Genomic DNA, 25,895 nt, shown 5'->3' with positions numbered 1-25,895 from the left:
TCCGCGCTTTTAAATACCTTGCTATTTCTTTTTTTATTTTTTAAAAGCATGTTTTCGTTGTTTTCCAGAAATCAAAATGAACAAACTCTTTGCCGTCGTTCTCTGTTTGGCTTTCGCCTCCATGACCTTGGCTGGTAACCCCTTGATGATGGGTGGTTTAGGAATGATGAACCCCTACATGATGGGTATGGGAGGTTTAGGTATGATGGGTATGATGAACCCCTACATGATGGGTATGGGAGGTTTAGGTATGATGGGAATGATGAACCCCTACATGATGGGTATGGGAGGTTTAGGTATGATGGGCGGTTACGGTATGATGGGCGGTCTTGGTATGATGGGTGGACTTGGTATGATGACTGGATACAAGAAATAAAATGGTAAGTGTTGCCAATATTTTGACGGGTTAAAATGGGGAAAATTCGAGGTATGCACAATGAATATGACCTGTAATTACACTATATTCAAATCCGGTGTCGGTGTCCATTGCATGCGTTTGTGATTGTACCCAATGTAAAGTTTTATTTTCATATTTTGTATTTTTATGTTTTCAGGTGGATATATGTGATATTATACAGTTATTTATCATTATACTGTTGTATAATACATTACAATATATTCAAGTAAATAAATCATCCGAATATAACAAAAGTCTTATTATTCTCCTAGTGTACATATTTTTCTATAATAGACATTACACCGCTTTATCGCCCCAGGCACGTTTCCATATCAGTCCTACAACCCGATTTATTGAACCTAGTCGAATTGCGATTCAAAGAACGGATTTGTTTCAGTTGATATACGTGAAGCGCTAATATTACACTTACAGGAATTTACAACTAGAATATCCTGATGATATTCCATTCCTTATAGAAAGCATATGAGCAACGTGAGAAACTGTGATTCGTGAGTTTCGTCGTTGCTTTAAGCAATGAATCAGATTATCCAATATGTTGCTTAGATAGCAGTTGTTGACAATTTAGACTGTCTCAGACTTTGCCACTCACAACCTAACCGACCCCTCCCCCAATTAAAGCTATATTACCACAAAATTGGACACTGGACAAAAATCGTCAGTTCAAACAGTTTTTATTGGATCGCAGACATACTGACATCTGTTTTCCCGAAAAGAAGAAAGGGGATAAAATTGTGTTCATCCGCTGACATAGAAAAAAAAGGGTAATACCCCCTTTAAGCTGCTAAGAACGTCTAAAATTGAGATTGAATTTGTCAATCAAATGAAGAAATCATTTGTCGCAATACTTAGTTACAAACTTCCCGCAGTTCAAAATCTTGAAGTTATAATGACAGTGTGTAAAAACCTTATAAAGAAATCCTATCAAATGAAAACCTTGTCTACTGCCAGAGTAAGTTCAATTTCAACTTTTATCTGTTTTCTGTCGGCAAATCGAGACGCTGCTCATGGTAGTGCAGCCGTGGTTTACATACCGATCGGATGAGATTGGTGTCTTTTGTTTCATAAAAAAGCAGCCGAATTAAAATTTACAGATCATCGACAGTGAATCGATGCATTCGATGCATTGTAACAATATCAATACGATATCAAGATTAAACACGGTTTTAAATCAATATCGATCGAGTGTTGGTATTGTCTTGTTTCTATGAGGCAAACATGTTTGGGTGAGGGGTCTGCAATAATTTGATAACATTTGGTAGTTAAAAGTCGATTTTCAAAGGTCACCTTAGGTCAAGGTCACGAGATATGATCCTTGAAAGTTTTAAAAATTGCCATTTCCACCGCCTGTAAAACCGGAAGTAGATGATTTCAGATATCACAGGTCAAAGTGTAAATGGACATTCTAGATCAGTGTCTTTTGACCCTGTAAAAAGTAAGGTCATAAAGGTCAAGGTCAAAAATTTAAAATGTGAAAATTCTAAAATTTGTTCAACAATTGTGATAGATTCAATCATTATCAATATTTTCACACATGTTCGATATTTGAAATTTGAAGTACAAATTTTGCTGGTTTTTTGGACAATTATAAAATCGAAAGTAGATATTAGGTCAAATGCAAAAGTATCAACTGTGGGTTGACCTTAAGCCCGGTAAAGGTCAAGAGATATGAGATTGTTAACTCTCACACGAGGATGATCTCCATCAAAAATCAATCGAAAAAAAAATAGAATAATTGAACAATATATAACATATGAGTTAATGCCCCTGTTTTCAAAAAGAGTTGCATCTTAGCTCGAAAACACTCTAGAAGTATTTTGACGAAAAGTGGTGTATTATCACCCATGGATTAACGCTATCGACGTGTGTTATGGCCATTTTTGTTTGAATCGCGTATTAGCACTTAATCATTGTAGTTGGCAGAATTAAGGTCCGTTTTAAATGAAATTTGGTAAAATTATCCGTAATTAATCGAGGATAAATCCTATCAAAAATTAAAAAATAATAAAATATCTAATGAAAAACTGGCCTTGTTCTGCAAAAGGTGTTTGGTTTCTTGTTTGTTAACATTGTAAAGAGAGCCTTATTGAGAACACAAAAGGCTCAGAGAGAATTGTATGACTAAGTGATGGTTGCCGTTCTCCCAAATGTTTTAAACAAAGCTGCTTGTGGACGTCTGTTTGCCTGGCAAGCTATCTTGAATTTGAAATGAGTTTTTTATCAGACACGAAAAGAACACTACTACATGAAAACAATTTGGTAGATGCATTTTAAATGACAAAAGGTAGTAGATGCGACAAAGGAGCCTTGTACAACACAAGAGAAACAAAAGTTCAAATTTAGGAACAATAAATCTAATTTCAGGGTGCTCAGAACAGATAAAGTTCTTAATCAGAAATATGAAAGAGTAATGGACCATCAGATTCCAAGGTCCGCCAAGTGGTTGTAAAACTTAGGACTGTGAGCTGAAATGACATGTTTTACTAGTCCTGTCAGCAGCTACCATTATTTTGGCCAGTACCTATATAGGACGATATAACAGCTATTTAAGTCATCGGACCAGGAGAGAGGCTTGGGGTATATATCGTACTATACAATAAAAGCTGCCTTGAATTATAAGGCACTATATTTTATTCAGTTTTATCCATTGAAGCTTGCTTTCTCTTCCGGTATATTATAATTGAATTAAGAACATATTTAGTTGTTTTAACATGATTTATTATAAATAAATATAATGTACTAATTTGAATATAAAAATAGAACTCTCTGTGTGTATGATATCAAGGAACACCTGAAAAAATTCAAACAAGTATTTTAATAATTACAGATTCAATGTCAAGTCGAGTTTACTCCCAAACAATCAGTTAGTTATCTTAGGTAAATGTTTAGATTTTTGTGAGTTTTAATATGAATATAACATTATATGGGGACGTATTAAACTTTTAAAATTGAAATGATACAGAAAATAGTCAGAATGCAAGATGACAGAGAAACAATGGATAAAACGAACCTTATTTTTTACCCATCATACCAAGACCGCCCATCATACCGTAACCGCCGAGCATACCGAGTCCACCATATCCCATCATGTAGGGGTTCATCATTCCCATCATACCTAAACCTCCCATACCCATCATTGCATACCCATCATAGGGGTTCATCATACCCATCATGTAAGGGTTCATCATACCCATCATGTAGGGGTTCATCATACCTAAACCACCCATCATCAAGGGGTTACCAGCTAAGGTCATTGAGGCGAAAGACAAACAGAGAACGACGGCAAAGATCTTGTTCATTTTTAGTTCTGAAAAAGAAAACAAAGAAACACTGACTTTAAATACATTAAGAGAGCAAAGCAACTGTAGGTAAAACATTTGAGTCAAATCATATTTGAAAAGCATCACATTAGTATTCTTTTTAAAATCATGTTCATAACTCGATGTTGCCCATGTTGATAAGATTCATTATACACAACAGCTTGATAACTTATATCGAAATATTGGGCTTCCAAACCAGTTGTTGTCCTGGTGAGCACCCAAAACTATCCTGAGCCATACGTTAAGTAACACAGTCGATGATGTTCTTCAGCGTAGGTTTAGGTTCTGTACTTACCAGGTAAAGCTGATGAAGCTGTGGTGTTGGTAGTTAGAAGGTTGTAAGAATTGTGATACTCTACCTTCATTAACACACCATATTTATACTCTTTAAACACTGTTACATCACCATTTTAATATAAAAATTTAATTCATTAAGAAATAATATCACTAATTAATCATTCTAACTATTCAAACTCTGATCGATTCAGAATTTTCTTAATAGCTTCCTGGATAAGCTGTAAAATACTAATAATTCTGAAATTTCCACATGACTTATATCTCTTACACTCTCATTATTGATAAAAAACAAACCTTTAACAAATATCGTTACAACCAGACAACTTTAACAATATAACATTACAAACAAACATCTTTAAAAATGTGTTATTTCAAACCAATACCTTAACCTATACATTATTTTATACAGACACCTTTAATGATATTTTATCACAGACACCTTTTACAATACATAAAAAATATAAAAAATGAAATATAACAGGGTGTGAAATATGAAATATAACAATATTAAAGATAAATTATAACAGGCAGGAGAAAATGATAATAGATATAATAGGATGGGGAATATGAGAAATGAAATATAATAGGATGGGGAATATGAGAAATGAAATATAATAGGATGGGGGATATGAGAAATAAAATATAATAGGATAGGGAATATGAGAAATGAAATATAATAGGATGGGGAATATGAGAAATGAAATATAATATAAAAGGATGGGGAATATGAGAAAAGAAATATAATAGGATGGGGAATATGAGAATGAAATATAATAGGATGGGGAATATGAGAAATGAAATATAATAGGATGGGGAATATGAGAATGAAATATAATAGGATGGGAATAATATGAGAAATGAAATATAATAGGATGGGGAATATGAGAAATGAAATATAATAGGATGGGGAATATGAGAATGAAATATAATAGGATGGGGAATATGAGAATGAAATATAACAGGATAGGGAATATAAAAAAAAAATATAATAGGATGGGGAATATGAGAATGAAATATAATAGGATGGGGAATATGAGAATGAAATATAACAGGATAGGGAATATGAGAATGAAATATAACAGGATGGAGAATATGAGAATGAAATATAACAGGATAGGGAATATGAGAATGAAATATAACAGGATGGGAATATGAGAATGAAATATAATAGGATGGGGAAATTAGAATAAAATATAACGGGTGGGAATTAGAGAATGAAATATGATAGGATGGGGAAATGAAAATGAAATATAACGGGTGGGTAATATGAAAACTGAGATGTTAAAAGGGAGGATATTGATAAATATAAAAATAAAATATAAATTATATAAAATATATAATAGGGGATTAATAAAAGAAGAAAAATCTGAAAAACTAAATGAAAGTAGGGAATTTAAGTAAAGAAAAATAACACCATGGTTAAAATGTCAAAGGTTGGGGAATATGTGAAAAATGAAATACTGTATAACAAGGATATAATAAAATTGAAGGAAAACATCTCAGGGATATTAAAATGTAATTAAAAAGATTGTTTTAGATAAGAACTGTGGACTCAACACGAAGAGCTTTTACAGCCATTAGGAAATGGTGAAAATTTATCAAAAAAAACAATTTGCGTATAATTTACTTACTTACATAATCTATGTAATTAATTATCAATTAAACGGCAACATTAAAGAGTAATGTAATGTTATTGTAAAAACAGGGAAGTTAGATTCGACTTCGTAACAGAGTTCAAAGAGTATAAATATGGTGTGTTAATGAAGATAGAGTATCACAATTCTTACAACCTTCTAACTACCAAAACGACAGCTTCTTCAGCTATACCTGGTAAGTAGACAACCATACACAGTTTATTAACCTTGTAAAATGTTAAGCCATAGAAAGCACGAACTGTACAGATGTACTGTACTGTACTATACTGAAATAATCAGAAGTTTTGAATAAACATTAAGGAAATAAAATGATACAACGTATTTCAATTCGTGTTTTGATTTGAGATTCGGTATAATTTTGTACGAAATATTATCATAGATTTTGTATTGTATTTCAGAATTCAAAATGAACAAGATCTTCGCCGTCGTTCTCTGTTTGGCTTTCGCCTCCATGACCTTGGCTGGTAACCCCCTAATGATGGGTGGTTTAGGAATGATGAACCCCTACATGATGGGTATGATGAACCCCTATATGATGGGTATGATGAACCCCTACATGATGGGTATGGGAGGTTTAGGTATGATGGGAATGATGAACCCCTACATGATGGGATATGGTGGACTCGGTATGCTCGGTGGTTACGGTATGATGGGCGGTCTTGGAATGATGGGTAAAAAATAAGGTATGTTTTATCCACTGGATTTCTGACTATTTTCTGTATCACTTCAATTTGAAAAGATTTATTACAACCCACGTTTTTCAAATAAATTATCGATACAAAGGGAACCCTCCTAAATAACGCCAGATAGCCTGCAAACAATTTTGTACCCTGTTTATATTTGCAGTTATTTACAATAAAATATATTATTTTCCCTGATTCTGGCTTGTTCAATGTTAAAATGACGTTGTTTATCCCGAGACTGAAGAAAGGATCTAGGGTATTGACTTGAATAATGTGACTCCTTTTTCGTGTTTATATCGTCTTATGACAACTGCTCTGATTTCTTTTTTTAGATAGAATTATGGTGGAGACATCAAAGAGTTATATATATTTCAAATTTCGTCTTGGTTTTGCCTTACTTCAATTTATGGTTATTAATTTTATGTGGCCTTATTATCCCCAATACAAAAACATCGCTATTGTTTTATTGCTAACGTTATTATCATGTAGGCCAGATTTGTCTCGTTCGTAAGCACAATAAACGTATCAATTTAATTTTGTGTGGCTGATTCCACATCCAGCTACCGTTAAATGTCGCTTAAGAATTACACCAGAGGTGAAAAGCGCATGTCAATCAATCAAAGTTACCGATGTTACAAAACCTGTTAATCATTTTAACACCATAAATTAACATAGTATTGGATTTTTTTCTTCTTTTTTTCTTTTTTATTATGCCAAATTTAATTATTTGAAATATTGCATGGAGCCCTTCATGTCCTATTTCATCAAAAAGATGAAAAAGAATACATTCTGATTATGAAAAGAACAAACCTTAGTCGTAAAAATTCCAGTACTTCAAAGAATATATTTACGTTTCATTGTTATATATCTTTGAAAAATGTAAATTTTCATATGGCTTTAAAACCGAAAGTTTAGATAGCTAAGGTCAAGGTCAAAATATACAGACTTTCAAATTTTCTGAAAAGTTCGAAGGAAATAAATAGAAATTAAATCCAAAATTCAATATTTTATTTCCAACCCGTTATAGATACGGTTTAGATAGACAACAAAATCATACAAATAAAATGAAATAAAAAAAATGGCGAATCTATTAAACCTTTGCGGAAATGAGTCATTCTAGGATCATGCATCACTTCCGGTTTGGATTGTTTTCTTGAGTGTTTTGAATAATGAGTTATAGCTAATCAGTATGGTATTTGTCCATATTTTTAGATTTACACTGGTTTCGTGGTCAGCCGACGTGATTTTTAGAAACAAGAAGTTCTCATTTAAAAACCGGAAGTGATGAAATTTAGTATAATAGTCCTGTTAGCAGCTATCATTATATCGCCTTGCATGTATTGTACGATCTTTACACGACGTATTTAACGTCATCGAACAATAGGAAGGGGGAGGGGGGGGGGGGGGGTTGACTTATCTTATTCAACTACATAACACCTTCCTTAAGATGACCCATGAAACTATATTCCATTCGTTAATGCTTGCTTTCCCTTCCGGTATAATATAATTGAATTAAGAACACATTTAGTTGTTTTAACATGATTTATTATAAATAAATATATTGTAATAACTTGCATATAAAAATAGAACTCTCTTTGTGTTTCACATCAATGAACGTCTGTATAACATCTGAAATACAAACAAGAAGGATGTAAAGTACTTTACTATTTACTGTCGCAGTTTGTACCGACAAAGTAGAAATGTGGGACGTAAAAAAATGACACCGAAAATAGTCAGAGGGTCAGCTGCCAGATGTCATATTGATAACACGTACCTTATTTTTTACCCATCATTCCAAGGCCGTAACCACCGAGCATACCGAGTCCACCATACCCCATCATGTAGGGGTTCATCATTCCCATCATACCTAAACCTCCCATACCCATCATGTAGGGGTTCATCATACCCATCATATAGGGGTTCATCATACCCATCATGTAGGGGTTCATCATTCCTAAACCACCCATCATCAGGGGGTTACCAGCCAAGGCCATGGAGGCAAAGGCCAAACAGAGAACGACGGCAAAGATCTTGTTCATTTTGGTTTCTGGAAAATAGAATATTGTATTATATTATAGCTGTTCTTTCTCAGTAAACTGGTTTTCATTTGATCCAACGTTGTTTTCTTGTATTTTGACTCAAAATGTCAATCGAGATGGTCTGATCCGAGTTGGAGAAAAAGTCAGCTTCAGCAGCAACAATCACAACTTTGTTCAATCAAACCATCTGTGAGCGAGGATTATTGTGGAAAAACCTGCTGGCGTAACCGTTCAAGTCAATTGTCGCTGTTTGTTCACAAATGCAATCAGTACTATGTCTTGGTTAAGTTTAGCCCAACAAATCTGGCACTACCCGTTCCTAGGAAGGTATTTACGGATGAACTCGCGAATGCTTTATGTATGAATACTAACATTTATGCAAAATTTGGATTCCAACATGATGAAAATTCTCAAAAACTAAATTTCTCAAAAGATGCTCCATATCCCATAAAATGCGACATTTTATGTATGGCCTAAAACTTGCCCATATTCCATCCGAATATCAATTCCGAGGACCGAATAAGGTTGAGGATAGGCTATGATATATCTACGCGTCAAAATACTGAAATTCCACGGACTTCCTAAGTGACCCCATTGTTGAAGGTGTTGATCGTTTTCTAATCAATCGTAAAGGATATAATATGTAGTATAGGGATATACTCTTGTGAGGACATTTACTATACTAGTTCTGTCAGCATCTATTATTACATGTCCTTCACCGGTATTGTGCGATGGTTATAAAAACTTGTCTTTAACTCAGGAGAGATGTGGTTTGGCCTTTGCATGTGTTATATTTCCTTGCCATAAGTTGCCTTATATTTTAACCCATAAGGCAATATAACATTCATAGATGCTTCCTTTCCATTTCGGCATAGTATTATTAAATTAAGTATATATTTGTTTTAACATAATTTATTACATTAAATCTAATACAAAAATAGAAATCTATGTGAGTATGGCAACAATGAATTTCTGTTTAACACCTGAAAATACAAACAAGTATAAATTATTTTACCAATTATTGATTAAAAAATTCAGTTTTCTCAGTACAGCATATAGATTTCATAGTTAATATTTAGCCTTTCCGGAAAAGTATGTAGAAATGTGGGATGTAATAAACATTAAAATAATTCTAAAAATTGTCGAGTATCAGATGCAAAATACATAAAAAGGAAAAAACGTACCTTATTTTTTACCCATCATACCAAGACCGCCCATCATACCGTAACCACCGAGCATACCGAGTCCACCATATCCCATCATGTAGGGGTTCATCATACCTAGACCTCCCATACCCATCATACCTAGACCTCCCATACTCGTCATGTAGGGGTTCATCATGCCCATCATGTAGGGGTTCATCATTCCTAAACCACCCATCATCAATGGGTTAAAAGCCATGGTCATGGAGGCGAAAGCCAAACAGAGAGCGACGGCAAAGATACTGTTCATTTTGAAACCTAAAAAAGAAAGCAATATGAATACGTTATATGAAATAGTTATTCTTCACAGTAAGCGATGTCAACCAAGTGATTTTCATTTCATCCAAACTTGATTCACTTTTGGAAATTTGACTCTCACGAGGCTAATAAATTGTGTATGGTTGTCTACTTACCAGGTATAGCTGATGAAGCTGTGGTGTTGGTAGTTAGAAGGTTGTAAGAATTGTGATACTCTACCTTCATTAACACACCATATTTATACTCTTTTAAACTTTGTTACGAAATCGATTTTGACTTCCTCCTTCCCTAAATAACTCCTAATTAATCAATCTTATATCATTAACCTCTAATCATATAGAAAGATAAACAAATTATTTGTGGACAATTTTCTGTTCCGAAATGGCTGTTAAGTCACTGCATATTGAGTTCACCACTTTCACCTAAAACAATTCTATTCATAACACAATTTTTAATTCCTTCGACGTTATATTGATTATTCATTTATCTATTTTTTGCCTCCGCCCTATTCCATTTCATGTTTCACATTCCCCATCCTATTATATTTCATTTATCATATTCCCCGTCCTGTTATATTTCATTACTTATATTCCCCAACCTTTTATATTATATTTCTCATATTCCCCATCCTATTATATTTCATTTCTCATATTCCACATCCTATTATAATTCATTTCTCATATTCCCTATCCTATTATATTTCATTTCTCATATTCCACATCCTATTATATTTCATTACTCATATTCCCCAACTTATTATATTTCAATTCTCATATTCCCTCATCATATTATATTACTTTTCTTATATTACCCATCCTATTAAATTTCATTTCTCATATTCCCCATCATATTATATTTCATTTCTCATATTCCCCCATCCTATGATATTACTTTCCTCATATTCAACATCCTATTATATTTCATTTCTCATATTCCCCCATCCTATTATATTACTTTCCTCATATTCACCATCCTATTATATTTTATTTCTCATATTCGTCATCCTATTATATTTCATTTCCCATATTCCCCCATCATCTTATATTTCATTTCCCATATTCACCATCCTATTATAATTCATTTCTCATATTCCCCATCCTATTATATTTCATTACTCATATTCCCCATCCTATTATATTTCAATTCTCATATTCCCCATCCTATTATTATTTCATTTCCCATATTCCCCATCCTATTATATTACTTTTCTCATATTCCCAATCCTATTATATTTCTTTTCTCATATTTCCCCATCACATTATATCACTTTTCTTATATTCCCCAGCTTATTATATTTCATTTCTCATATTCCCCATCCTTTTATATTATATTTCATTTCTCATATTCCCCATCCTATTATATTTCTTTTCTCATATTCCCCCATCATATTATATTACTTTTCTTATATTACCTAACCTATTATATTTCATTTCTCATATTTCCCATCCTATTATATTTCATTACTTATATTCCCCCATCATATTATATTTCATTACTTATATTCCCCCATCATATTATATTTCATTTCTCATATTCCCCATCTTACTGTATTTCATTTCTCATATTCCCCATCCTATTTTATTTCATTTCTCATATTCCCCATCCTATTATATTTCTTTTCTCATATTCCCCCATCATATTATATTACTTTTCTTATGTTACCTATCCTATTATATTTCATTTCTCATATTCCCCATCCTATTGTATTTCATTTCTCATATTCCCTATCTTATTATATTTCATTTCTCATATTCCCCATCCTTTTATATTATATTTCATTTCTCATATTCCCCATCCTATTATATTTCATTTCTCATATTCCCCATCCTTTTATATTATATTTCATTTCTCATATTCCCCATCCTATTATATTTCATTTCTCATATTCCCCATCCTATTATATTTCATTACTTATATTCCCCATCCTATTATAATTCATTTCTCATATTCCCCATCCTATTATATTTCTTTTCTCATATTCCCCATCCTTTTATATTATATTTCATTTCTCATATTCCCCATCCTATTATATTTCATTTCTCATATTCCCCGTCCTTTTATATTATATTTCATTTCTCATATTCCTCATCCTATTATATTTCATTTCTCATATTCCCCATCCTATTATATTTCTTTTCTCATAATTCCCATCCTATTATATTTCATTCTCATATTCCCTATCCTATTATATTTCATTACTTATATTCCCCCATCATATTATATTTCATTTCTCATATTACCCATCCATTTATATTTATATTTTCATTTTCTGGCTTTTTTTTTGTCAAATAGCATACAATTGGACTACCTTCCCCTTTATAATATACATCTTGCAATCTTTCAACCCTGTCAATTGTGATTTTGTTATAATATATTTCCAAATGTGCTTTCATGTATGTTTTTCTATTTCCGTCCGTGAGAATAAAGTCCGGTTGATCGTGGTCTAAAACTTCTTGACCGAAACTTTATTCGTGACTAATTAGACTATTTTAGATTGACCATTGATTTTTTTGTGGCCCTGATTAATAATTTTACATCCTTGTTGTACACATCATATACATTGGTTAGCCTTGAGCCATAATTTGCAATTAAATAATACCATATTATTATTCAACAAATTGAAATGAGTAACCCTTGGTTTAATTGATAATTCGTGTACCGGAAGTTTTAGGGAATCATATTTTTGGTATAAATACGATTAATTTCTATCACTGTTCATCACTTTTACAATCTCACTTCATCGACTCAACAACCACCACGACTACAGTAAGTTCTCCTTTTACATTCAAGATTTATCACTTTTTGAAGTCAACTTGCACATTTGTATTCATGGGTAGAACATTGCAAAAGTAAATACGATAACGATCCTTACCAGTTTTGTCCTAAAAAAGGACTAAATTTCATTTTATTAAATGGAGGATAATTTGGAATCCGCAATATTGTTACAAAAAATCATACTTCTTCTTTCTTTTTTAGAATCCAAAATGAACAAGATCATTGCCGTCGTTCTCTGCTTGGCTTTCGCCTCCATGACCATGGCTGGCAACCCCTTGATGATGGGTGGTTTAGGAATGATGAACCCCTACATGATGGGTATGGGAGGCTTAGGTATGATGAACCCCTACATGATGGGTATGGGAGGTTTAGGCATGATGGGTATGGGAGGTTTAGGTATGATGGGTATGATGAACCCCTACATGATGGGCATGGGAGGTTTAGGTATGATGGGCGGTTACGGTATGATGGGCGGTCTTGGTATGATGGGTGGACTTGGTATGATGACCGGATACAAGAAATAAGGTAAGCTTATCGATCATTTCTTTATGTAAGTAACGCTACCCCATGTTTCCTTTATAATCTAAGTTATAAAACTTAATCGGGGCAAACAGGATCTCTTAATGTAATGTCATTCAAGAAACGCAATTTACGATGATTGACTTTTAACTCGATTTCCTAGATTTCTTTGGCGATGTATTCGAACAATTATAAGTTGCCTGGACTGGGTGACATAGTAACACTCGAAGACCAATCGAAATCAAACGTAGTATGCAAAGCTTTAATCTAACCATGTTAACTAATTCTCTTTTTCAGCTACAAGACGATATGAGCAGATTATAGAACAAATTAACAATATGAAATATTACCTAATATATACCTCTAATTATATCTCTAATTTGTATTGTAAATTAATATATATATTATACCAGAATATTTTAATAAATAGATATCACAGATATACTGGAATCCTTTTTCTCCTATCGGTCTTATAAAAAGTTGTGGAAATCGGAGATGCCTTTGAATTACAGTCACTGACATTTAAGTTTGAAGCCTCTGACATGCATGTGGTCTTCCGGTTTGCATCAGTGTAGACTATTTATAATCCTACTGTGGTAGAGTTTTTCACATTTATTGGTAAATTAATATACAATGCGCTCCCCTAAAGAAGTTAAACAACGGAATAAGATGAGGTATTCTAGTGAGCATGAGTTGCGAGTGTCGGTCCAAGAAAAAGATCTAAAGACCAACTATTGACATTAAACTCTCACTTGACCTTCCTTGAGTAAGATACACATCACAACAGGTGTTCTACGTCATAGATTATTGTGTACAATAATGACCATTCAATTTTCTTTTGTTAACAAAGCGAAACGGTCAAGGTAGAGCTTCACAATACAAATTAACCCTTAATATGCAGGCTTTTATATTCTATTTCATCTGGTAACCCTCATTATCTGCATGCAATATTGTCTTTAGTTAAACACAAATAACGGTAAAAGTGAGATTAATTAAAGGGAGTTAATTATTCATGAAAAATTATCTCCCTTGTATCAAGATGGCGGTAAATATAATCAAAGAGTTGGTACAATAAATAGAAATTAAAATACAATAAAATAAAATGATAAATAATTAATAGAGAGATGAAATCTGGTAACATATTGTCTACGTCGTAAAATACGATTAACTCCCTTTATAACCGCCATTTTAGTTTCCATAGGAACCAACACCATCAAATGAATTACCAGGTCAAAGAGCGCATCTTTATTGCTCAAATGTTAATAAGCGATTAAAGCATGCTAGTGAAATTTCTTTCTTATTAACAAATGTGAAAGCTCCGTTTAATGTTTACTCTTTAAATTGCTCTAAAGATTAATAGAAATAAATGCTGTATTGCTACCCGGTAAGATCAGTTTATAATGCAGAACATTATATGCAAACTATTTTTTGTGCTGTCTGAGTATCACGAAGCATTTGTGACTTTCTGCATATAATATATGATTACATCTAGCGGTAAAAACAAAATAAAAACATCTTCTGCTTTCTATTGGTGTTACACAAAACTCAAAATACAACGCCACACCATAAAATACGAGTTATCTGCCGGTACACAATACAATAAGAGTTATCTGTCGTTACACTCCATGATGCATTATAATCGGATTACAATATTTGAATCGAACAATCGAATTAAACAAGTCAATTACAAAACACTTCAAGATAATCGGAATTGATAAACGTCAATTTGTTATGACGTAATAAAAGTGAATAATAGAGTTATTGCCCTTGTCACTTCAATTATATCATTTGGCTGTCTCTTTGTTACAAATTATATTGTTTAAATGATGTTATCTCACAAAATTGGCGTCGTTTTTAATGATAGGTTAATGATAGGTGTTATACATCTAAACATGAAAGAGTTACTGCCCTTGGTGTAACAAATAATCTGTGATAATTATATAATAAACAGTTTCAAAGTTTATAATGATTATATCAGCATTTAATCTTGTGGCGATCAATTGGTAAACATTACATCATTAACAACTTATCAACTGATAGTAGTTAGGTAGTGTATTGAAAATTGATAGAGTTATTGCCCTTGACGCTAATATGAAGTTGACTGTCATTACAATGTAAGAGGTTAAAATTATCGCATTTATTATACTCAGTAAGTCGCCGATTACTGCTGAGAAAATTAGTCATTGAAGATCGGAATTATGGCACGTGAATGGCTCGAGACAAAAGAGATACAACTTGCTGAAAAGAGCGCTGTTTCTGTAGACGTTATATCACAGAACAGTGTACCAGCCTCCATAAATGCTTGCAAAGTGGCGAAACACTTTAACAAGAAATCTTGGTGCCTCTATAAGAATGTCATAAATGAAACTTTTCAAAGAATTTAATGAGAATTTTAGTGATGACATTAATTAAGGCATTAATATGTCAATTAATCATTCATACCAAAAGGCGTTAAATTCAGTCTAATTAATAACATCTTGACTTTTGGCATCTGAATATCTTAATTACTTTCGACTGTAATGAATGTCAGCTTTGTTTGCTAACGCTTGATGTCCTTTAGAACGGAAAAATAATTATTGATTTGATCATTTTTGGACAAAATAAGTCCAAATCCTCAGCCAAAATTAAAGTGGTATATCGTCAGGAATGATAAGAGCTCAAACAACAAGACAACAAAATAGATGCGGAGCAAACTTTTGATTTGTGGTCTGGGACCATCATTGACTTGTTTATCAATCAAATATGATGCTTGCGAATGATCTTAAAATACTACCGAGTCAACTGATGACAATAATTAAATCAAGTCAAACCCTTGTTATAATAATATTGCTGTTTGTATTAAATGTTTAGAATTTGGTATAATCATTAAAACGTTTTAAGTAGTATTATTGGGTTTTTTCAACATTGCTTTGGTCAAGGTATCAATAAAATTATCATGAATGAATATATATCTCCAGTTCTTCGGTAAAAGATGGATATTTCTTTCAAAAAATGCAAAGAGCTCATGTAGCAAACTAACAGGAATGTTACTACAGAAATTCAGCAGCAGAATGCTGTAAAAAGCTTTTGTGTTATTTATCAGTTTCCGACTTCTTGAACCCCGGGGGAATAAAACGAAAACCAAAACATTCATCATAACGGTAAAATAAAAAGTAATATTTTTCCCCAACAAAAGATAGAAACTCGATCTGATTGAAGTCGAGAGGGAGGGCGTGGTCAACTGACATTGATGGAGTGGATAAAATACTATTAATGACCACTTTACCGCATACGACGTTTCACAAATAATCCCTTGTAAATTAATCATACTGCTTATCATATCGATCTGAGAGTGAGGGCGTGATCTGATAAAGTCAATGGGGGATTCAGCAACGCCCTTTGACTGCATGAACAATGGAACGAGTAGACTTGGACTTAGTAATAAAAACTGTCCTATTCGGAATAATTATGAAGAGTAAGAGTAAAGGACACTAATATACTGGTTCGTAGCTATGAGGAATGTAGAGAAATATCTAGTTTAAACAGTATTTTATTTCTATTATAAATATAATATTTACAGAGTATAAATAGGGTTCCGGAAACAAGCCAAGGCTTATGTTAATCCGTCATCAAGAAATATTTCGTACCCTCACTCGAACTGACAAATTTTGACCGAACACGTTAAAAACGTCTTGTTACAATCGAACTCTACAGAGAGAGGGGGGATTTCAGACTTTTGAGACCCCCACTCCCACCCCACCCCCAATTCTGAGACCGTGCTACGGGCTTGCTTACTATTCTCTTATGTAATATGTACTTACGGTTCATTATTTATCTAATTTAATATTATTTTTAATCTCCTCTTAATTATAAGAATACAGACAAGAGGTCGCTGAAACTTTACCTCTTCAAAAGTTGAAAGCACCATCTTATGTATCAATGCACTTCAACTTTTTAAAATAACAGAAATTCAGACTGTAACTGAGTGCAATTCAATTAATTTCAAGTATTTGTTTACGGAAATGGACTGTCGTTAACCGCGTTTAAATTTAGAGTCTGATGAAATGTCTATTTTTCAATACTATTTTTAGTTCAATTTCCTTTGGCCAAATTTGGTATTAAATACGTTTTTCATATTTGTCCACAGATCGTATTATATAATGTAGAAGGTATGATATACAATATTACTAATAAGGAAGATATCCAAATCGTGTAATTAGACGTTTTGTGGTAAACGAGATCTCATCAATCACTCTAACGAGATATTACGAGATAATGAGATGATATGATGTCACATGATGTTATTATGACATCATCAAGCAAATCGTCTCTTTTGAAAGGCGGGTTCGTCCAAGTTTTGGTGCAAAGTAATGCGAGGTACAAAATGATATCTCGTTAATCATAAGAGAGATATTACGAGATGTACGGAATCACGTGTTACAATTTTATTAGTGTCATTAGCCTGTTGCTGGCTGCACTTTGCCTATGTTTAACAGTTTCTTTGATTTGCATAACAAATTAATACTGAGTTAAAATATATTATTTAATGGAATGTACTGGCCCAGGTTTAAAGATACGTTTAGAGCAATTGTGATGCTCATATTCAATGAACTTAATAACAAAATAAAAACAAATTATTTTTTTTATACTCGGACCTAAAATGAAAATGTTTTAACTTATTAAGAAAGTTTTACCGTTTTCTATTTTGCATATTCTTGAATACAAAGAGCCTTAAAATTGTATGCATAATTTAAGAATCTGTTAAACATGAGATACAATCAAATCAATTTATGATTGATCAAACAAATCACCCAAGATGCAAGAAACAGAGTTGTAATATTTGTCCAGAAGTTCGCTATAACGACCACTATCATACATCATAATTGCTCTAAAATATCAGCTTCCAAGTAGACACGAGTTAATTGCATAAATATTGGTTTAATCTTCAGTCATGAGTGTCCTGCCTCTACTGGGCAACATCAAAGACTCCGACACTGCCATGGGATATTTTAGATGACCCCTATGACATAGAACATCACAGGATCTTCGGACAATTGAAGACCATTAGTTCATTACTGTTTCGCTTGATTACCCACACCTATAAAGATAACAGACGCAAATAAGGGAAATAACTAAATGACTAAATTCAATTTCGCTGAAAGAGAATTAGGAGAACTGATTCAGTCAAAATCACCCCACCTTTCCTTCTTCCATTCTCCCGTTTTAGCAGTCTTCTGCCTTTTGGAGAGTGGCTCGGCTCATCTGAGTCGTCACTGAATATCAATAAATCACTCTACGAGGTAAATCAAGGGTTGCTGATTATTATAACGTGGTGTTATTATTTATTATGGTTTATGTATAATGATAATGACAATGTTTATTATATTACTATTATGACATGACCCATCTGACATAGTGACATTATGTCATGTCAGACCAGGGCAATATAATCTATTGATTTTTATCATTACTTTTCTTAAAATTAAATTAAACATAAATTTCAGGAAAAATATTGAATATCAGCGTTGCCACAATGCCATTAAGATGTATATTTCTTTATAAATTAATATCCACTATAAGGAAGCTGCGAAAACTGAAGAAACATCTCGTTATATCTGTATGTAAACGGTCATTTGTGTTTCTTTCTGTGATTGGGGTTTAGATCGACAATGCGAGAATCAGATCAATGACTGAAAAATTACATCCTCCATCAGTTGCTTGTGTTAAACTTTCAAAGACCCTCGGAATATGTGTCCATATAGAATATTGTGGTTATACGCGTTTTGCTTATGCCGACGAAGTGGATGCCCAATTAGTTATATATGGACAAACTGACAAACTTGGATATACTAACTACACCCCAAAGGCAATTGTTCTAATATCTATGATCTATGGTAAATCATACTAACAATGATAATATGAACAATGCGTGGTACAATATGATTATTATCTTTTAAAATATGATAAGGAAATAATCGGTTATCACAAAGAGCGCATTGGCACATCGCAAGATAATCATCTGACAACACAGAGCTCCATATCTGATGTCATCTTTAACACTTTCATTACGTCTTTATAGTGTGATATCATCAGATTTGTACTGAAACAGACCCCCACCCCCCCTCTTTATCAGAGGGTTTTATGATTGAGATAATAAGTTATAGAAATACGAATTGTGTTTCATATCTCGTGGTAAGGCAAAACGTTCAGATGGTATTATGTAGTAATTGGTCGCCTAATTATCTTAACGCATTAGATTCTTAGTATTAATTTAGATTATCCAATAATACATCATTACATCATCATTGTAGAGAGGTTTCGTAGTTAAGCCTTGAATCCAATCACAACGATTATAATGTCATAAATTATATCTGATAACGTGAATTAAGATATAACAAACCAATTCTTTTCAACAGTGGGCAATATGGCATGTAATTAATGTGATGCTGAAAAAATGCAGAGCCCATTAAAAAAAAACAACTATACAGGTGCGATTGAATTAATAAACCTTGAGTAATTTAACACCTTCTACATTTACAGACATAAACAACTCGAAGAATTTTCCTATTAAAATATTTGCATTAAACCAAGTGATTTAAACTATATTAAACACATCATCTGAGTAATTAAAATTAAATCAAAGTAAATTAAAGACACGAGACGTCCAGACGAAATATTACACTGTTGAAAGGATTGAAGTAATGATTTATTTAGTGTAGTAGACACGATTAAACGGAATTTTGAAAATTAATCATCTCGATCATTTTAACATGAAATTTGAAATATTTTCGATTCACCTTTATAAAACCCAGTGGCGGAGCCAGGTTTACATCCGAGGCGGGGCGAGATATCTGAGATTGCCCGAACATACTTATGAGAATTTTGCCCAAAAAACTTGCTTTCTGGGCTGCCCGGCTACCCCCTTTGGCTCCACCACTGATAAATCCGACAGAAAAATGTTTTCAGTTTATCAAGAAAAAAAATAATAGACTGACATAGGAATGTAAAAAAAAACAGGATAACCTCAATCAGAAAAATATGTCTGCTGGCAAATTCACCATAATTTTATTGTTTTTAGAAATTCAGAGAAATTTTATCCTGATAAAAATAAATAGATAGAAAATCTGATACTGAACTCTTCAGAAAAAAAGATAATTTTATAACCTACTATTCCCTCCTTCGGCGATGAAGAGTCAATAAGTCAGACAAGGCGGGAACGTCTGCATGTTTTATTTTTCACACATGTTGAAACAAAACAATTGCAATATTTAGTGCAGTTTTTATTGATAGCAGTGTTTCTAATTACTTGGGGTATAGAATCGTAGTAGGAGGTAATATACTACAAAGATAACTGGATTCGTGATCTTTTGCCTTCATTTTGTAACTTTAGAGAAATGAAGTAGCCTATCATATTTTACGTTATTTTGCTCATTGATTTCTCCTATTTCTCCTATTTAATGTGGAAAGATTTAATATTTATTTTCCCGTTATACTTCTATTCTGAATCAGAAAGTTTTGTGTTGTTCAGTGCTCTGACCCTGACCACAACTACATGAACAGGGCTTTCCTTTTTCTCCTCTGCACTCTTTGGTATCTGTCCTCGTAACTTCATGCCGCTTACTTAGTTGATTCAGCTTATCTATGTCTTTTGGCGATTTAGATCCGAAGTCTTGGCTACCAGTGGTGGAACGTTATGGGCTAGATTTAATTGGTGTAGCATCGTTTACATTATGTCTTAATACAAAACGTCTAATTCATACTGGCAAGTGTAATTAGCCCTCACGTTATAATAATTAGTTAATTGGAAGATCAAAGAAAGTCAGAGATCTACCGCTGTTTGTGATGTACAAATTGGTAGGAATTCGGACTATTTATTTGTCAGAATTACACACATGTTTAACTGTTAAGAAAAGACGGAATGGTGCTGATATGTTAACATTTCCAATTAAAACAGTTCACTCCGTTTGTTCATTATAGCATTAATGTTTACATAAAGGAAATTATTGTTGTCTTGAAATAATTAGCCTTGATGAAATTGAGGGTACCGTTATATTGTCCATTCAATTGTGGCAATTAAATCAGACCAGAGTTCGTATGGAGAGTAGTTGAGTGTGAAGGTTGCCTGGGGCGTATTTATTTTCCACAATTAATACAATGGATGATCTCCTGGCTAGAATTTTACTCTTCTCGAAATCTTTACAATTTGTCATATTATTTCAATCTGATAATATGAATAAATAATGATAAATATAAAATCATTTTGATAAAGATTATATTAGTTTTGTTTTTGACTTCATTTTTTATTTATTTAACCATAAAGCAAATTGTTAAAGTCAACTAAAAGCCACGCGTTAAGACAAAAGAACCGTGTACGACTTGAGGGACATTTCACCTCGCTTGAAGGCTCTTCAATATCTACTTCACCAAATGTTATATAAATTGACCACATCAAACACGATCCTTGAAAAGAACCTGCCAATCGAATGAAACAACTTCAGACCGTGAACAGAATAAGTCAATTGTCCGAATCTAATAATAGTGTGTTGGACAATAGAAGCTAACAGACTGACCACAAAGGAGTAATCTCTCAAATAGAATATTCAACACGATAAAAAAGCCCCTGACAAAAGATTTGTGTATTGTTCAAGTTAATTATGAATTAATAATATTATGATAAGATGTAAGAGTCTCAATAGTACCTCAACTTTTATTAAAATACCGTTACCAGATGTCGCTTGAAATCATACTGGCGCCTGACCCCAGAATTCAGAGGTCAAAATCTTATCTTGAACAAATAGGAAAGGGTATTACGCGAGAAAATAGGTTCAATCAACCAATGACATGATGAAAATCTAGGTACAAAAATATCGTCTTCAGATTTCAGAATTTTATTACAAAATACAGTACCTAAATTTTGCATTTTGAACGAACTTGTGTGTTCTTGACGATGCTTCACTAAGACAAGCTAACAAAATCTACTGGAACGGGTACTTTTAAACAAAATTCTGTGGAACCCAGGCAAAGAATCAAAGAAATGATTATTTCACTTGATAAAATGTTTACCTAATGAAACAGTAAGCACAATGTCAAATCGTTTTTAGGCGAAATTTCCGGCGAAGGTAGTTGAAGGTGTGGTGTCACTTTTTACTTACTTCCGATTTTCCCTCTTTTATATAACTTTCAGGTTTTCTATTTGTTTGTTAGCGGAATCAACTGTCAGGTACATCCTTGATTACTTTAAAATAAAACACAGTTTCTTTCTATTTTAATCGTGAATTTCATGTGGTTTTTTTATCAATTTTTTTTTCTTATCGACCATTCGAGATCTTCCTTAATTTCGATCTTTTCTAAAAGAAAATTGGCATAAAGCCACTTTGTTTTCATTATATATTTGTTTATGTCATTTAATTTGTCAATAGACAATTTTTCTTGTTGTTGACTCGTAAACAAAGACTTGGTCCAGAAATTCATGGGAACCAAAAGTTAATATTTGAATATCCAGAAACGCGGGAAAACAAACGACCTTGAGTATATGTTGAAGGTCGATTTTACTATAATCATAGTAAGAATATTGATCAGTTAAATAGAGCAGACGTGATGGATTTTAAATAACAGTTTATCTCTTGTATTAGACAAATAATATCACATTTTACACCAAATTACTAACGTATGCCGCTTATTGACGCTATTGTTAATCTATACGACCAGAAATCAACCAGAACGATATTGAACGCTCTCTAAACACGATGTTTTTTGTTCCTTCTATATCTCACACAATTGTTTTAGCAACAATTCATATTAAGACAAAGTATTTCATTATTTTGATTGAGTTACTACCTCACCCTAAAATGTAAATAGCACCAACGATAACTAATGATATTCAAAGAAGCTCCAATACTCTTATCATGTCATGGTACTTGGGAGTTCATGGCCGACGCCAACTCTGGAAACAGTAAGGAATCCGATAATATTGGAAATCAAATAGTTCCGCAACTTTTAAATTTTTATGGACACCAGCCGATCACTGTCAAAGATATATTTATACAGAGATTTCTAGGATTCAACATGTTGAGGATTGATTTCAGATACACTATCGATTTGAGAGCTTACGTCAATTCCCGGCTCTTTGAATTCTTACATCACTTTTTGTATTGGAATCAAAACAAAGTTCTATGACATTAATGGGCGTAGTGCAATATATCTATTAACTGAAATAACTTAAAATCAGATTCGAGAATTTATCTCTGCACTTCATGCGTTATTTTTGGACCTACTGGAAATACTTCTTATGTCATTTGTAATGATGGAAAATTTCCATGTGCCACACTCGTGGAAAATTAACATGAAATTTATCAACATATTTTCCATGAGTTATCGACTGAAACTTATTACTAGGTGATTTGTTCTGGTTGCAGGGATATCATGATAAATAATGATAACATTTAAAAATAGATCAAATATATTTATTGAAAGAGGTCAGTCGAAGCGTTTTAAACGTACCAAAGCGTTCGAAATATTAATGTAACAAAACTCACACTAGAAGTAAAGTCATTATAGGCAGTAGAAACATTTGGCGAAGGGACCGAGCATGGGCAACAAAATTTTCCAAGGGGGACACAGGCCATTCTTTCACTATGTAAAATGATAAATAAAAACTGTAAGTAGGGGGTGGGGTTGGGGGCAGAGGCGGGCCATCATCTTATCACGTAGAAGCCCCACTGAATATAAGACGATAAGTTCTATTAAATTCTAAAATGACTTGTATTCCAACACCATAGTCTCGCGAACCACAATTACGCTCTTGCTATACCAACGTATTTAATTATACTTTCATATTATATTGGGATGTTTTTCAACGAATAATTTAAAGTCATACTTTCATTATCATTTGTTGTAAAAAAAATATTCTTGATTAGCATGAAAGCGCATGCTGTACTTACAGAACATCTGTTGACACTCCAGGGCTCAGTTCACGTAACTCATTATTGGACATCCTGTTTAAAGTGCTCACAGTTGTACTTGCTATCAGCTATTCTTCCCAATAGCTAGTCTTATATTGAATAATGATATCAATAGTTTTCAGATTACGTCATGTTTATTTGGGTTTCTGCTGCTAATGTTTTCATTGTAAACCTAGACGTCTGCCATCGATTGTTTTAGTGGGAAAATATCAAGGGTGAGCCTCGTAATGATTATCAGCTTCCTTCCGCTACAATAGTCTTTTATGTCAAGTGATATGTACTTCTCGACTCCTATTAACATTTTCACCTTTGTTATGCATTTTTGAGAATCATAAAGTATAAGCTTCCCTGATATAAGTCGGAAATTCCAAGAGTTTTACGCTCTACTTTTTAACATCTTGAAATGTGCAATGATGGAAATGTTACCAGGACAGTTTGTGCCCTCATTATAGGACCTTCCTCCCGGCGGCACTTCATAATCCTAATGTAAACTCTTTGCAGTGTGCAATGATGTAAAATTTTACTATTACAGCATAGGGCACAGTGTTCGTTCCATCTCGCTCCATCTGTGAGATTCTTGATTCATTGACGAAATGAAATAAAACGAGTCCTACTCTCTTTAACACTGTCAAGTCAGCGTGAAGTTGCAACTGATATGATCAATTATTTATTTTCCGCTTAGATCAATATTAAACTAAGAGATAAAACAACAGCCTGTCACTTATATAGTTTATTGATACAACTTCACGTTCAAAATACTCCACTGGATACCACAAACAAGATGTGCGTCCAAAATCAACATGGCGGTGTCCATGATGCCAACGTGGTTCATCAAAAATATATTGTTTTCAAAATAACAGCTAATTTATGATGTTTTTGATTGTAAACCACCTGGTTAATTTTATATACCCTACACCATACAATGAAAATGCAAAAAAAAACGTATATAGCGGTACTCAATGTGTAATTGAATGAGCCCACCACATGGCCCTGAGGTATAAATACCCCTTACTGCCAACTAAGTATAAATTATAAAAGTGCTCAAAAGTAGGATCGAGAACTTCACTTAATGTCATGGGTTTATGAGTATGGTCAAAGGGAGATAATAGAAAGTGTTAACCATGTTCAGGTGTGGTTCGGAATTTTTATTGAACTGTGATTAATGGAGCCTTTGTTTAAAAACCTTAAGAAAATTCAGAATTCCCGCTGAGAGTACTGAAAGGCTCATTGACTGAATAGCGTACATAGCGTGGCGCCATCTGGCCACGAACGATAACTCTCGTGTCATTAATTACAGATAATTGATGAATACTGACCATTAGTGGTGGACAGATCCAATTCCATGTTTTACACTAATTATTAAGATGTCGGTAGAGAATATATTGTTTAATAATTATCAGTAACGCACGTGTAAAGTTCTCTATCACCTTTAATTACCAAAAATAATACATATATAGAATATTTATCAACTTCAAAAAGCACGAGCAAAATGGGGAAATCGTGTCATTTTCCTATTACACGTGTATTATGACTATTAACATATAAGATATGTAATTTATCGCTACATAATTAATTTATAGTGTATGAAAATATCTCGTTAGGGCATTGGTGTGAAATGATTGACATCACAGAGTGGTTCTTAACGCAACCTTTTATTTAAGTCAAAATGATAATTATTGATAATAGTTATCAGTGGCGGTTGCCAAAGGGGGGGGGGGGGGGGGGGGAGAGACGCGGTGGCCGCCTTCCACCCCCCTCGCAGCGCCGAAAGCAAGTTTTCGGGTAAATATCT

The 25,895-nt window shown here is 33.2% G+C and overlaps 4 protein-coding genes across 4 annotated transcripts; 2 read left to right on the top strand and 2 right to left on the bottom strand.

Annotated features, from left to right (window-relative positions):
* Positions 1–3,118: 3,118 nt before the first annotated feature.
* LOTGIDRAFT_232569 (hypothetical protein) lies at positions 3,119–4,100 on the bottom strand (the record flags this gene model as incomplete). Its single annotated transcript, XM_009056934.1, has 2 exons — positions 3,119–3,722; positions 4,031–4,100. The coding sequence occupies 2 exons, from the start codon at positions 4,098–4,100 to the stop codon at positions 3,427–3,429; spliced, it is 366 nt and encodes a 121-aa protein (XP_009055182.1). The 3' UTR covers positions 3,119–3,426.
* A 1,169-nt stretch (positions 4,101–5,269) lies between these two features.
* On the top strand, positions 5,270–6,371 carry LOTGIDRAFT_232568 (hypothetical protein; the record flags this gene model as incomplete). The annotated part of the gene is made up of 3 exons (XM_009056933.1): positions 5,270–5,289; positions 5,738–5,862; positions 6,086–6,371. 3 exons carry the CDS (start codon positions 5,270–5,272, stop codon positions 6,367–6,369), a joined length of 429 nt encoding a protein of 142 aa, XP_009055181.1.
* Positions 6,372–7,787: 1,416 nt separating this feature from the next.
* Positions 7,788–10,094, bottom strand: LOTGIDRAFT_232567 (hypothetical protein; the record flags this gene model as incomplete). Its single annotated transcript, XM_009056932.1, has 4 exons — positions 7,788–7,959; positions 9,353–9,392; positions 9,615–9,869; positions 10,025–10,094. The coding sequence occupies 3 exons, from the start codon at positions 10,092–10,094 to the stop codon at positions 9,355–9,357; spliced, it is 363 nt and encodes a 120-aa protein (XP_009055180.1). The 3' UTR covers positions 7,788–7,959; positions 9,353–9,354.
* A 2,505-nt stretch (positions 10,095–12,599) lies between these two features.
* LOTGIDRAFT_232566 (hypothetical protein) lies at positions 12,600–13,606 on the top strand (the record flags this gene model as incomplete). The annotated part of the gene is made up of 3 exons (XM_009056931.1): positions 12,600–12,635; positions 12,846–13,169; positions 13,461–13,606. Coding segments are annotated over 3 exons (376 nt in total), but the record flags the coding sequence as incomplete, so codon positions are not given.
* Positions 13,607–25,895: the final 12,289 nt, after the last annotated feature.

Source organism: Lottia gigantea (genome assembly GCF_000327385.1).
Source record: "Lottia gigantea unplaced genomic scaffold LOTGIsca_29, whole genome shotgun sequence".
In the NCBI taxonomy this organism is placed as follows: Eukaryota; Metazoa; Mollusca; class Gastropoda; family Lottiidae; genus Lottia; species Lottia gigantea.
This window is presented reverse-complemented; position numbering and strand designations above follow the sequence as displayed.